This window comes from Tachyglossus aculeatus, chromosome 10 (genome assembly GCF_015852505.1).
Source record: "Tachyglossus aculeatus isolate mTacAcu1 chromosome 10, mTacAcu1.pri, whole genome shotgun sequence".
Classification (NCBI taxonomy): Eukaryota; Metazoa; Chordata; class Mammalia; order Monotremata; family Tachyglossidae; genus Tachyglossus; species Tachyglossus aculeatus.
The window spans coordinates 51,920,127-51,934,657 of NC_052075.1; the positions used below are offsets into that span (position 1 = coordinate 51,920,127).

A 14,531-nucleotide genomic window follows, 5' to 3' on the forward strand; every position below is an offset into this window, starting at 1 on the left:
GTAGCAACTTTGAATTAACTTGATAAGACCTCTGGAACGATTTAGTAGTAAGGCTGAAGTAGTCTTGAAGCAACTTCCAAGTGATGTTTCCCGGTTCTCTCTTTAGTCTGACCAGTTACCCAATGTTTAGTACAGTGCCTGGCACATAGTAAGCACTTAATGAAGTCCATTATCATTATTATTATTACATCCACCCCATTTTGAATCTTCTCTCATAGAGAGGAGAAGGAAAGATGGATGGGGGTGGTCAGATGAAAATAAATGCCTTCATTTCTGACAGGCTCTGACTCTGTGTACGTTCAGTGAAGGGGAGGATGTGAAGTTGGGGAAAGTACTACTGAGAGGAGAAAGAGAAAGGCGGAAGGTAATGGGAGTGAGAAACAGCCTGACCTAGTGGATTAGAGCATGTTCCTAGGAGTCAGAAAGACCTGGCCTGAGATCCGACTCCCCAGCTTGTCAGCTCTGTAACCTTGAGCAAGTCACTTCACTTCTCTGGGTCTCAGTTACCTCAACTTTAAAATATGAATTGAGTCTGTGAGGCCCGTGTGGGACATGGACTGTATCCAACCTGCTTGGCATATATCTACCCCAGTGTAGACAGTGGATGGTACACAAATAATGGAGCCTAGTGGATAGAAAGTGGGCCTGGGAATCAGAAGGACCTGGGTTCTAATAATAATAATAATAATAATGGCATTTATTAAGCGGTTACTATGTGAAACGCACTGTTCTAAGCGCTGGGGAGGTTACAGGGTGGTCAGGTTGTCCCACAGGGGGCTCACAGTCTTAATCCCCATTTTACAGATGGGGTTACTGAGGCACAGAGAAGTGAAGGGACTTGCCCAAAGTCACACAGCTGACAATTGGCGGAGTTGGGATTTGAACCCGTGACCTCTGACTCCAAAGCCCGTCCTCTTACCAATGAGCCATGCCCACTCCACCACTTGTCTGTCATGTGCCTTTGGGCAAATCACTGCACTTCTCTGTGCCTCAGTTCTCTCAGCTGCAAAATGGAGATTCAGACTGTGAGATAGGGACTAGGTTCAATCTGATTAGCTTGTATCTACCCTACACTTAGTACAGTGCCTGGTACATAGTAAGCACTTAAATACCACAATAATCATTATTATTATTATGATCATAATAAAAAACAAAAAAATCACTCTAAGGAGAGTAGATAGAGGTGGGGACTCTGGACAGGGGGCTTGGGGGTGGGGGCGATGAAGATGGGGGGCCTGGGGAAAGATCCACCACAGCCCCTTCCCCTCAAGTGTCTACTCCTCCCTCACCCCCAGACTCTCTCCCTCCTTTCCGTTCTTAAAAGATTGGAAGCTGCCTCTATGGGACTCCCTTCACTCACATCCCCTCCTCATCACAATCTCCAGAAAGCTGGTGGCGGGGGGAGAGGGACGGCAGTGGTGCCTGGCAGTTGCCTTAGTGACTGCAGAGGCCAGCTCCCCATCGAATCGGCCAGAGGCCTTCTGTTCCTTGGCCCCCCGCCTGCCCACCAACCTTCAGCGCTTAGAATAGTGCTTTGCACATGGTAAGTGCTTAATAAATGTCAGTGTTATTATTATTATCCTCAGACAATCAGCTAGGAGAACTGGCTCTGGACCATCGGTCTCTGATGGTGAGACTTGCCTGGAGACGGTCAAGATTGGCCAGGGGATCGGGCCTCAGCTTTGAAAGTGAAGCAGAGACATCCTGGTCCTTAGAGGGCTGGGGAAGGGGCCCTAGGGGATTCAGGGAGCCGGAGAAGCAGCTTAGTAAATAATAATGTTGGTATTTGTTAAGCACTTACTATAGGCCAAGCACTTGTCTAAGCACTGGGGGAGATACAAGGTCATCGGGTTGTCCCACGTGGGGCTCACAATCTTCATCCCCATTTTAGAGATGAGGTCACTGAGGCCCAGAGAAGTGAAGTGACCTGCTCAAAGTCACACAGCCGACAATTGGCAGAGTGGGGATTTGAACCCATGACCTCTGACTCCGCAGCCTGGGCTCATTCCACTGAGCCACGCTGCTTCTCTGCAAACTAAACTAAGCTCTGTTTAGTTCCCAGTGAGCCTGGGGCTCTCCACAGCCAGTCTGAGGATTGCAATCGAGAGTATTTACTGTGTGCAGAGTACTGTACTAAATGCTTGGGAAGTATAATTCAGTAGGTAGACATAACCCCTGCCCTCAAGACTACCGGCTAGTGATAGCAAGCTCAGGGAGCTGAGGGTAAAGATTCAGAGTCCACTCGGGATGAATGGGAGGGTCGGGGACTCTGTGACTAGAGTAAGTCAAGGCAGGAAAGGGCCCTACTGAAAGGGCTATCTGCACCTGAGGCATATGACTATAATCAATCAATCACATTTATTTCCAACAGCCTGTTGTAGGGGATAGAGCATGGGCTTGGGAAGCATCAGGTCATGGGTTCTAATCCCAGTCCTGCCACATGTCTGTTGTGTGGCCTTGTGCAAGTCATCTCACTTGTCTATGCCTCAGTTATCTCATCTGTAAAATAGGGATTAAGACAGTGAGCCTCTTGTGGGACAGGGACTGTGCCCAACCTCATTACCTTGTATCTAGCCCAGTGCTCAGAACAGTGCTTGGCACATAATAATAATAATAATAATGAAATTTATTAAGCGCTTACTATGTGCAAAGCACTGTTCTAAGCGCTGGGGAGGTTACAAGGTGATCAGGTTGTCCCACGGGGGACTCACAGTCTTAATCCCCATTTTACAGATGAGGGAACTGAGGCCCAGAGAAGTGACTTGCCCAAAGTCACACAGCTGACAAGTGGCGGAGCCGGGATTTGAACCCATGACCTCTGACTCCAAAGCCCGGGCTCTTATCCACTGAGCCACGCTGTTGGCAAAGTAAGTGCTTTACAGACACCATTATTATTATTACACTGTAAGTGCTTGAATGCCATTATTATTATATTGGCAGAGCACTGTGCTAAGCACATGGGAGAAAGCAGCATGCCTGAGTGTAAAGAGCACGGGCTTGGGAGTCAGAGGTCGTGGGTTCAAATCCCGGCTCTGCCACTTGTCAGCTATGTGACTTTGGACAAGTCACTTAACTTCTCTGGGCCTCAGTTACCTCATCTGTAAAAGTGGGATTAAGAATGTGAGCCCCACGTGGGACAACCTGATAACCTTGTATCTACCCCAGCAATTAGAACAGTGCTTGGCACATAGTAAGCACTTAACAAATACCATTATTATTATTATAGCATAACAAAGTTGGTAGACATGTTCCCTGCACACAACAAGCTTACAGTCTCAAGGGGGAGATGCACAGCTATGCCGGACCCTTCTCCAGTTGCAGCCCTCAGGACTTCCACAGCCGCAAGACATGTATTTCATGGGCCTTAGCTAGTTGTGCTCTCCCAAATGTTTAGTACAGTGCTGTGCACGTAGTAAGCGCTCAGTACATACAATCGATCTATTGATTGATGTGCTCTTTCCGGCAATCTTCTGTTGAACAGTAAATCAGAGAACACGTGGGAATACCACGAAGGCCATTTGTTTAATTACTGCTCATTGTCCCGGTTTCAACTTATCAACTCTTCCTCCTGAAACTTAGTTGACAATAACACTCAGCACAGAGCTGGACATTGTATTGCGGAAGAAAACTTCACGGGCTCTGCGTTGTGTTCAAAAGGGTATGTCAGAGACAAGTTTATTACCTACTGGCATTTGTAGGGCGTGGTGGTTGAAGGGCAGAGTTCCTCTGCTAGGCAAGGCCAGCTCAACTTCAAACAATACAAAGGTTTTTTTATATATACAGTCAGTTCCACATCCTAGCTTCACATGTGATCAAAAAGCATAAATCATTGTATATACCTTAATGCCATGGCAGTAATTTCTACTCGGGGTAATTACTAGCCCTGCCTGGTTCTCCCTATTATAAGGATCTGGTGTGCAAACACTACTGATAAGCAGGTTAGAAATCCTGAACTGGCTTCTTCCTGCCTCAAAACCTTAACAGATGAAACTTCTTGTTAGATAGATAACTAGATAGACCAGATCAAAGGAGAAGGGAGGATATGTGATGTGCCCGCTTTGAGTAAATGGCGGCGTGGCCAGACAAAATGGATTCCAGGACTAAAGGCCCATCACGTCCCATCTCTTGGTACTCTACTACTACTAGGGACCCTCGACTCCTGAGTTACTCTTGTTCACTTAAACAAGGGGGTTTGGGACAATCAAACAGGCCTAAAAAACAAAACCCGCTTTGAGTAAATGGCGGCGTGGCCAGATAAAATAGATTCCAGGACTAAAGGCCCATCACGTCCCATCTCTAGGTATTCTATTACTACTAGGGTCCCTCGACTCCTGACTTACTCTTGTTCACTTAAACAAGGGGGTTAGGGACAATCAAACAGGCCTAGAAACAAAACAGCTTAGAGGGAATGGTTGGAGGAGAAGGGGCTTAGATCACCATGCTTCCACATTATCTAAGCAAAAGTAACTTAAAGCCCTTAACATTTAAACAGATGATATCTGATACCATGATATATTTGTTCCAAACCTGTGTATCTTGCTGATGCACTGGTCCTCAATGGTGTGGGGAAAACTGGATATTGGGGTACTAGCCGTTCTTTTTCTTTCTATTCTATGAGGGTTAAACAATTCTCCCCCATTCCTAAAATTCAGTATTTTATAGGACAGGCCCTGACATCAGGGGGTAGAGTCGTGAGGTTCCACCGTGGGAGCCGCTGCATTCTCTGGAGGAATGTCGGGTCCAGGGAGGTAACCGGGGCCTCTCCAGGATCCATCCGGCCCCGGGCAGATGGTCAACGGGGCCACGTTCTCCCCTCCGTCCGGAAGCTCGACGCAGAAGAAAGGCCGCAGCGGCTCGGGGAAAGTGTCCGAAAAAGTGAAGATGTGGGAGCCGCAAGGGACACTGTAGAAAGAAATGATTCCGGCCTCTATGTCAAGGAAAATTGCCACGCGGTTAGGACACTCCCTCAGGTAGAGGGGGGTCTGGGGGCTTGTGGAGGCCCAGAAATGATGCCTCTCCCTTAGGCTAATGGCCCAGAATCCTTCTTGAGGGGAGAGCGTAATATCTCCCTTCCGCATCCCAGATTCCAGAGTCACTCCGATATCCCACTCTGTCTTGCCCTCCACCTCCACCTCCCAGAAATGTCTCCCGTGAGTGAATCGAGAGGAGCCTAAGACGCAGGCGGTTTGATCGTAACACTCGGGGGTGTTGGGGAGGGGCTCCTCCCTGAACCCACACCACACACTCCTCAAATCTTCAGATAAGACCAGGAAGCCGTTGGCGGTGCTGGGATCCAGAGTCATGTCCTCTGTGGAAATAATGATTGCGGTATTTGTTAAGCACTTACTCTGTGCCCGGCACTGTGCTAAGCACTGGGATAGATACAGGATCATCAGAACGGATACAGTCCCTATCCCTATGGGGCTCATAGGCTAAGGGGAAGGGTCAATGGATATTGGGTTGTCATTTTCCATGATCATCTTTGTGCAGAAACACTCTGGGCATGTTACTCCCCTCCTCAAAGATCTCTAGTGGCTACCAGTCAACCTACGCATCGGGCAAAAACGCCTCACTCTCGGCTTCAAGGCTGTCCATCCCCTCTCCCCCTCCTACCTTACCTCCCTTCTCTCCTTCTCCAGCCCAGCCAACACCATCCGCTCCTCCGCCGCTAATTTCCTCACCGTGTCTCGTTCTCGCCTGTCCCGCCGTCGACCCCCGGCCCATGTCCTCCCCCTGGCCTGGAATGCCCTCCCTCCACACATCCGCCAAGCTAGCTCTCTTCCTCCCTTCAAAGCCCTACTGAGAGCTCACCACCTCCAGGAGCCCTTCCCAGACTGAGCCCCCTTTTTCCTCTCCTCCTCCCCATCCCCACCGTCCAACCTCCTTCCCCTCCCCACAGCACCTGTATATATGTTTGTACAGATTTATGACTCTATTTATTTTACTTGTACATATTTACTATTCTGTTTATTTTGTTAGTGATGTGCATCTAGCTTTAATTCTATTTGTTCTGACGACTTGACACCTGTCCACATGTTTTGTTTTGTTGTCTGTCTCCCCCTTCTAGACCGTGAGCCCATTGTTGGGTAGGGACCGTCTCTATATGTTGCCAACTCCTCCCAACCGCTTAGTACAGTGCTCTGCACACAGTAAACACTCAAATATGATTGAATGAATAAATGAATGAATTTTCCAGATAAGGAAACTGAGGCCCACATCCCTCTGCCTCATCTCAGGTGTGTGTTGGCCTGTGACTCCAACCCCCAGGAGTCTTACTCCAAATTCACCGCCCCCCAGGCTCAGAAAAAGAAGCTGCTGCTCCTGTGAGGAAGAACATCTCCCTTGTTTGGGCCCTCCCAGTTACCCTCTGCCACCTGTCACCTACCTCTGAATCTGAGCATCTCCTTCTTCAGGCTCAGGGTCCTCTCCAGGAGACCTCTCTGCCGTTGGGCGAGGCGGGCCAGGTTCCCCAGCTGCCGATCGGGCCGGAGATTTGCCCTCTGGGAGACCCCCCTGCATTCGGGGCAGGTGAAAGACACCTCCACGGCGGAGTAGGACCAGCGGAAGATACAAGGGAGGCAGAAGGTGTGTCCGCACTCTATGGATGTCGGGTAAGAGAAATAATCTAGGCACACAGGGCAGATGACTTCATCCTGGAAACTCTGGGCCATGCTCCCTGAGGAAGATAATCAGGTGTGTTTTTAGATCCATCAGTGGTATTTATTGAGCGCCCACTGGGATTAACTTGGATCTACCCCAGTGCTTAAAACAGAGCCTGGCGCATAGTGCTTAACAAGTACCATAATTATTATTTGGATGGGGTAACTATCCCAGGGCCTCGTAAGAATAATAATAATTATTACAGAATATGATTACAGCACATTTCTGTACAGCTTGGCTTCGTGGATAGAGCACGAGTCTGAGAATCAGAAGGACATGGATTCTAATCCCTGTTCCGCCACATGTCTGCTGTGTTACCTTGGGCAAGTCACTTCACTTCTCTGGGCCTCAGTTACCTCATCTGTAAAATGGGGATTAAGACTGCGAGCCCGCTGTGGGACAGGGACTGTGTCCAACCTACTTAACTTGTATCTATCCAGAGCTTGGAACAGTTTTTGGCACATAGTAAACACTTAACAAATACCATAATTATTATTATTTCTCTGTCATTCCTCCTATCTGTCAAACATTTTAATGCCTGCTTCCCCCTCTAGACTGTAAGCTCCTTAAGGGCATGGATCATGTCTACTCACTCTATTGTATGGTATGTTCCCAAATGTTCAGTGCACTGCGCTGCACCTAGTAAGCGCTCAATAAACACCCCTGATTGATAGATCAATTGAAGAGCGCTGTACTAAGCATTTGGGCAGTACCCTAAGAAGTAGAAGACATAATCCCTGCACGCTTGGAGTTTACAGTTCATTGGATATTTGATGTGAAACACTCAGATGGGTTCTAAACCTGGCTCTGCCACCTGTCTGCTGTGAGATCTTGGGCAAGTCATTTCACTTCACTGGGCCTTAGTTACCTCATTCCTAAAATAGGGATTGAGACTGTGAGTGCCATGTGGGACAGAAACTGTGTCCAACCTGATTTGCTTGTATCCACCCCAACACTTAGCAGAGTGCCTGCCATATAGTAAGAGCTTAACAAATACTACAATTATTATTATTATTATTATGCTGGCCTGGTCTCAGGCATAGAACCCATTTGGTGTTGCTGTTTTAATACAAAAGATGCCATGCCTAAGGTCTGGTGATAATAATAATAATGATGGCATTTATTAAGTGATTACTATGTGCAAAGCACTTTTCTAAGCGCTGGGGAGGTTACAAGGTGATCAGGTTGTCCCATGCGGGGCTCACAGTCTTAATCCCCATTTTCCAGATGAGGTAACTGAGGCACAGAGAAGTGAAGTGACTTGCCCAAAGTCACACAGCTGACAGTTGTCGGAGCTGGGATTTGAACCCATGACCTCTGACTCCAAAGCCCGGGCTCTTTCCACTGAGCCACGCTGTTTCTCTGCTAATGATCCTTCAGCCTCTCATCACCAAAATCACTCGAGCTGGGAAGGCATCCATGTCAAAAGGAAAAAACCCTGCTCAGGTTATCAATTTTTTTACAAAATGATATTTGTTAAGCCCTTACTATGTGTCAGGCTCTCTACTAAACGCTGAGGTAGATACAAGATAATCCAGGTTGGACACCGTCCCTGTCCCACATACGGCTCACAGTCTTAAACCCCCATTTAAACCCCATCTGGGAGTCAGAAGGTTCTGGGTTACAATTCCAACTCCGCCACTTGTCCGCTGTATGACCTTGGGCAAGTCACTTCATTTCTCTGGGCTTCAGTTCTCTTATCTGTAAAATGGGGATTAAGACTGTGAGCCCCACGTGGGACAACGTGATCACCTTGTATCTATCCCAGTGCTTAGAACAGTGCCTGGCACATAGTAAGCGCTTAACAAAATACCATCATTATTTAATTATTATTATTTTATAAATGAGGTCACTGAGGCCCAGAGGAGTTATGTGACTTGCCCAAGGTCACACGGCTGACCAGTGGCAAAGAAGGAATTAGAACCCAGGTCCTCTGACTCCCAGGTGTGTACTCTTTCTACTAGGCCATCCGGCTTCAGGTTCCACATAAATCATCCCCTGGGAAAGCCAGAAGACTGAATCGCACCCGACTCTCTCCCCGATCTGTGTCCCTCCATCACCTAAACTGAATGAAGGAGTCCAATAGACAGTGGGTTCCTGGAAGTCTAGAAAACTGCTCTCCCAAGGGCATAGACTGTGAGCCCACTGTTGGGTAGGGACTGTCTCTATATGTTGCCAACTTGTACTTCCCAAGTGCTTAGTACAGTGCTCTGCACACAGTAAGTGCTCAATAAATATGATTGATTGATAGTACAATGCTTTGACTAGTCAGTAGGTGCTCAATGAATATGCATGTATGGCCCAGTGAAAGAGCACAGGGACTGGAAGTCAATCAATCAATCAATGTCGTATTTATTGAGCGCTTACTGTGTGCTGAACACTGTACTAAGCGATTGGGAAGTACGAGTTGGCAACATATAGAGACAGTTCCTACCCAACAGTGGGCTCACAGTCTATGCCCTTGGGAGATGCCTCACCTCCCTTCTCTCCTTTTACAGCCCACCCCGCACCCTCCGCTCCTCTGCCACTAATCTCCTCACCGTACCCCTTTCTCGCCTGTCCCGCCATCGACCCCCAGCCCACGTCATCCCCCGGGCCTGGAATGCCCTCCCTCTGCCCATCTGCCAAGCTAGCTCTCTTCCTCCCTTCAAGGCCCTACTGAGAGCTCACCTCCTCCAGGAGGCCTTCCCACACTGAGCCCCTTCCTTCCTCTCCCCCTCGTCCCCCTCTCCATCCCCCCATCTTACCTCCTTCCCTTCCCCACAGCACCTGTATATATGTATATATGTTTGTACATATTTATCACTCTATTTATTTATTTATTTTACTTGTACATATCTATTCTATTTATTTTATTTTGTTAGTATGTTTGGTTTTGTTCTCTGTCTCACCCTTTTAGACTGTGAGCCCACTGTTGGGTAGGGACTGTCTCTATATGTTGCCAACTTGTACTTCCCAAGCACTTAGTACAGTGCTCTGCACAGAGTAAGCGCTCAATAAATATGATTGATTGGGAAGTACAGGTTGGCAACATATAGAGACAGTCCCTACCTAACAGTGGGCTCACAGTCTAGAAGGGGGAGACAGAGAACAAAACAAAACATATTAACAAAATAAAATACATAGAATTAATCTTGATTCTGCCTCTTTCCTGCTGTGTGACCTTGGGTAAGTCACATAACTTCTCTGGGCTTTGCTTTTCTCATCTAGTGTTCTGCACATAGTAAGTATTCAATAAATGATTGATTAAAATGAGGTTTAAATACCTGTTCTCCTTCCCAGTTAGACAATGAGCCCCAAATAGGACTGGAACTGTGTCCAACCTGATTATCTTGCCTCTAACCTGATTTTAGTACAGCACATAGTAAGCGCTTAACATAACACAATTTATTATTATTATTAAATCAATGGTATTTATTGACAGCTTACTATGTTCAGAGCACTGTACTAAGTCAGTCGACTGTATTGAGCACTTACTGTGTGCAAAGCACTATACTAAGTGCTTGGGAGAATACGGTATAACATTCCCTGGCCACAGCGAGCTTGGGACAGTATAACAGAATTAGCAGACACATAATGTGGGACAACTTGATCACCTTGTATCCCCCCCAGCGCTTAGAACAGTGCTTTGCACATAGTAAGCACTTAACAAATGCCATCATTATTATTATTATTTCCTGCCCATAGCGACTTACAGTCTCCAAGGGAAGATGGACATTATTATTATTATTATTATTATTATTATTCAGCAGATATAAATGGATTTATTTAGACCCTCTTCCCATCTCCAGTGTTTAGCTCCATAGGAAAGGTCAAACCTTGTGCTCTTTTGTAGCTGTTTTCATGAGGTTGAAGGGTACAGAGGACTCCTTGGAAGCGAAGTCACGCTGCTGCTGTCTCTGAACTGGGGTTTTCTCTGAACTCCGCTGCTCCCTTGACCTGGTGTTTTTCAGCTCTTTGACTTCGTGTTCAATAGCCCTTTGCCCTCATTCCTTTAAAACACTTTTCCCTGATCACATTTCCTCTAAGCTGTGAACATCGCCCTGATGCTATCCAAGTCCCTGGAAGAAATTAATCAGAGGAAGGAGTTGGGGCATTCACACAGAGAGCGTAATGGTGTCCGCCCAGTTACGATGTACTCTCCCAAGTGCTTTGTACAGTGTTCTGCACACAGTAAGTGCTCTGATAGTCTCACACCCACTGATCAGGGCCGTCACGTTTTTGTGGCTGTAAATATATGACAAAACCTATTTCCCTGACGTACTCCATGGTCAGCACTAGACTGTATGTATGCTCCTTGAAGACAGGGATCGCATTTAGCAACTCATACAAGCACTTTGTACAGTGCTCAGCGCACAGTAAGTGCTCAATAAATACCATTGATTGACTGGGAAAGAGGGCATTTCTGGGTCCATTTCTCAGAAGGTGGGGCTGCCAGAGCTTGCATGAGCCCAATTCTGGGTACTTTCAATAATCAGTGGAAAGGGTTGTGAGCAAATTCCTTGGAAAAGTGACTGATCTAAGTGGTGATGAAGGTTGTAGCCTGGGTGGTGACCTTCCCTCCAGGGTCCCACCCTGCTTGATAATGGGATAGAAGGGTTTAGGTTGCCACCTGGGATTAATAATAACTATGGTACTTGTTACGAGCTTACTATGTGCCAAGCACTGTTCTAAGCATCGGGGTTGATTCAAGTTAATCAGGTTGGACACAGTCCTTGTCCCACGTGGGGCTCACAGCCTCAATCCCCATTTTACAAATGTGGCCCAGTGAAGTGACTTGCTCAAGGTCACATAAGAGACATGTGGCAGAGCCGGGATTACGGCTCTGTGGGGGCACCTCCCCATCCAGTCTGGAAGGGAATGATTCCAGCTCCGGGGAAGGGTCAAGGGGGTCTTCCTCCTCATAATCCTCATCCCCACATAATCCCGAATCTGTGACCCATTTCATCTCCTGCTCTTCTAACTCCTTAGCCACCGGACTGCCAACTTAAGCTCTACCAGGGCTGGCTGCTGTCCCGTTTTGACTCAGCCGCTGTCTGCAACAAGGGCCATTTCATCTCATCCTCCCTTAGTTTGGCCTCTAGGTCTTTCTTTCTCTCTGGCCACCCTTCTCCGGCCCTGACAGAGGCTTGCAGGGCTGTTGCAAGGAATCCAACGACAGTGGCCTTTTCCTTTCTTGTCCTGGTCCAGGCTGGCCTCTGGTCACTCGCAGAACTCCCTTAAGAGACAGGCTGGATCATCCCAGGGATTCTCCATACAGAGGCTGGTCCATCTCGGGGTTTTCTTTCCCTGAATTCCTGATTCTTGAGGAAAGCACTCAGTCTCTCTCTCTCCCCCGCTCCTTTCTCTCTTTCCTCTCTCTTTCTCTCTCCCCTTCCCCCTTTCTTCTCTCTCTCCACTTTCTCCTCTCTTTCTTTCTCTCTCCCCCTCCTCTTTCTCTCTCTTTTCCCCCCTCTTCTTCTTCCTCTCTCCATCTTCTCTTTTTCCCCTGTCTTCTTCTCCCTCTCTTCTTTCTCTCTCCTCTCTTTCTCTCTTCCCTCTCTCCCCTTTTTCTCTCCCTCCTCTTTCTCTCTCTCCACTCTCTTCTCTCTTTCTTTCTCTCTCCCCCTCCTCTTTCTCTTTCTCCCTCTCTTCTCTCTTTTCCCCCCTCTTCTTCTCCCTCTCCCTCTTCTCTTTCCCCCTCTTCTTCTCCCTCCCCCCTCTTCTTCTCCCTCTCTTCTCTTTCTCTCTCCTCTTTCTTCCCTCTCTCCCTTCTTTTTCTCTCCCTCCTCTCTCTCTTTCTCTCTCCCCCTCTCTCAACTCTCTCTCCCCCTCCTTTCTCTCTCTCCTCTCTCTTTCCCCTTCCCCCTTTCTTCTTTCCACTCTCTCTTCTCTCTCCACTCTCTCTTCTCTATCTCCAATCTCTCCACTCTCTCTTCTCTCTCTCCACTCTCTCCCTCCTCTCTTTCTCCTCCCTCCTTTCTCCCTCTCTTCTCTCTTTCCCCCTCTTCTTCTCCCTCTTTCTCCCTCTCTTCTCTCTTCCCCCATCTTCCCCCTCTTCTTTCTCTCTCTCTCCCCTTTCTTTTACTCTCCCTCTTTCTTTCTTTCTCTCTCCCTTCTCTTTTTCTCTCCCCCTCTCTCAACTCTCTCTCCCCCTCCTTTCTCTCCCGCTTCCCCCTCTCTTCTGTCCCCTCTTTCTCTCCCCCTCCTCTTTCTCCCTCTCTTCTCTTTTTCCCCCCTCTTCTTCTCCCATTCTCCCTTTTCCCCCCTCTTCTCTTTCTTTCTCTCTCTCCCTTCTCTTTCTTTTTCTCTCCCCCCCAACTCTCTCTCCCCCTCCCTTCTCTCTCCTCTCTTTCTCTCCCCCTTCCCCCTTTCTTCTCTCCACTCTCTTCTCTCTCCACTCTCTCCCCTTCTCTCTCCCCTTTCTTTTTTTCTCCCCCTCCTCTCTTTCTCCCCCTCCTTTCTCCCCCTTCTCCCTTTCTCCCCCTCTTTTTCCCCCTCTCTTCTTTCTCTCCCCTTTCTTTTTCTCCCCCTCCTCTTTCTTTCTCTCTCCCTTCCCTCTTTCTTTCTCTCTCCCTTCCCTCTTTCTTTCTCTCCCCCCCTCCCCCTCTCGCTCGCTTCCCTCTTTCCCTCCTTCCCTCCCTCCTCTTCCGGGGGCGGGTTTGCGAGAGAAAGAGGCCTGGCTCAAGCGCTAAATTTATACAAAATGTATTCCGTGCGTTGAATTGAACTTCCCTTTTGGGAGGTATATGATGATTTAACTTCCCTTTCGCAAAGAATGTAATTATTTATTTTGGACACAGCGAATTCAACTTCCCTTTCGCGAAGGAAGTAATTATTTAATTATTTTGGACATGGCGAAGTAGTGGCCAGACAACAGGCTTGGGAGTCAGAGGTAGTGCATTCTAATCCCGACTCCTCCACTCATCAGCTGTGTGACTTTGGGCCAGTCACTTAACTTCTCTGGGCCTCAGTTACCTCATCTGTAAAATGGGGATGAAGACTATGAGTCCCAAGTGGGACAACCTGATGACATTGTATCTACCCCAGCGCTTAGAACAGTGCTTGGCATATAGTGAGCGCTTAACAAATACCATCGTTATTATTCGATCTTATCATTAATGATGCATATATAGCTATAATTCTATTTATACTGATGCTATTTTTTATGGCATTTATTAAGTGCCTACTATGTGCAAAGCTCTCTTCTAAGCAATGGGGAGGTTACAAGGTGATCAGGTTGTCCCACGTGGGACTCACAGTCTTCATCCCCATTTTACAGATGAGGGAACTGAGGCTCCAAGAAGTTAAATGACTTGCCCAAAGTCACACAGCTAAGTGGCAGAGCCGGGATTTGAACCCATGACCTCTGACTCCAAATAATAATAATAATAACAATAATAATGGCATTTATTAAGTGCTTACTATGTGCAAAGCACTGTTCTTAGCGCTGGGGAGGTTACAAGGTGATCAGGTTGTCCCACAGGGGGCTTGCAGTCTTCATCCCCATTTTACAGATGAGGTAACTGAGGCATAGAGAAGTTAAGTGACTTGCCCAAAGTCACACAGCTGACAATTGGCGGAGCTAGGATTAGAACCCATGACCTCTGACTCCAAAGCCCGGGCTCTTTCCACTGGGCCACACTGCTTCTCTATTGATGCCTGCCTACTTGTTTTGTTTTGTTGTCTGTCTCCCCACTTCTAGCCTGTGAGCTCATTGTTGGGTAGGGATTGTCTCTGTTGCCGAATTGTACTTTCCAAGTGCTTAGGACAGTGCTCTGCACACAGTTAGCGCTCAATAAATGCTACTGAATGAGATGTGCCTTTAGTAAGGCTTTGAAAGGATGGGGAGGGAGGAAGGTGTGAAGCCACAAGTGTTCCTTACCTGTGCT

The 14,531-nt window shown here is 47.6% G+C and overlaps 1 protein-coding gene across 1 annotated transcript; it reads right to left on the reverse strand.

Moving 5' to 3' along the window:
* Positions 1 to 4,676: 4,676 nt before the first annotated feature.
* On the reverse strand, positions 4,677 to 6,671 carry LOC119933299 (ret finger protein-like 3). Its single transcript, XM_038752745.1, has 2 exons — positions 6,386 to 6,671; positions 4,677 to 5,308 (listed from the first exon to the last, which is right to left on the reverse strand). Exons 1-2 carry the CDS (start codon positions 6,669 to 6,671, stop codon positions 4,677 to 4,679), a joined length of 918 nt encoding a protein of 305 aa, XP_038608673.1.
* Between the last annotated feature and the right edge of the window lie 7,860 nt (positions 6,672 to 14,531).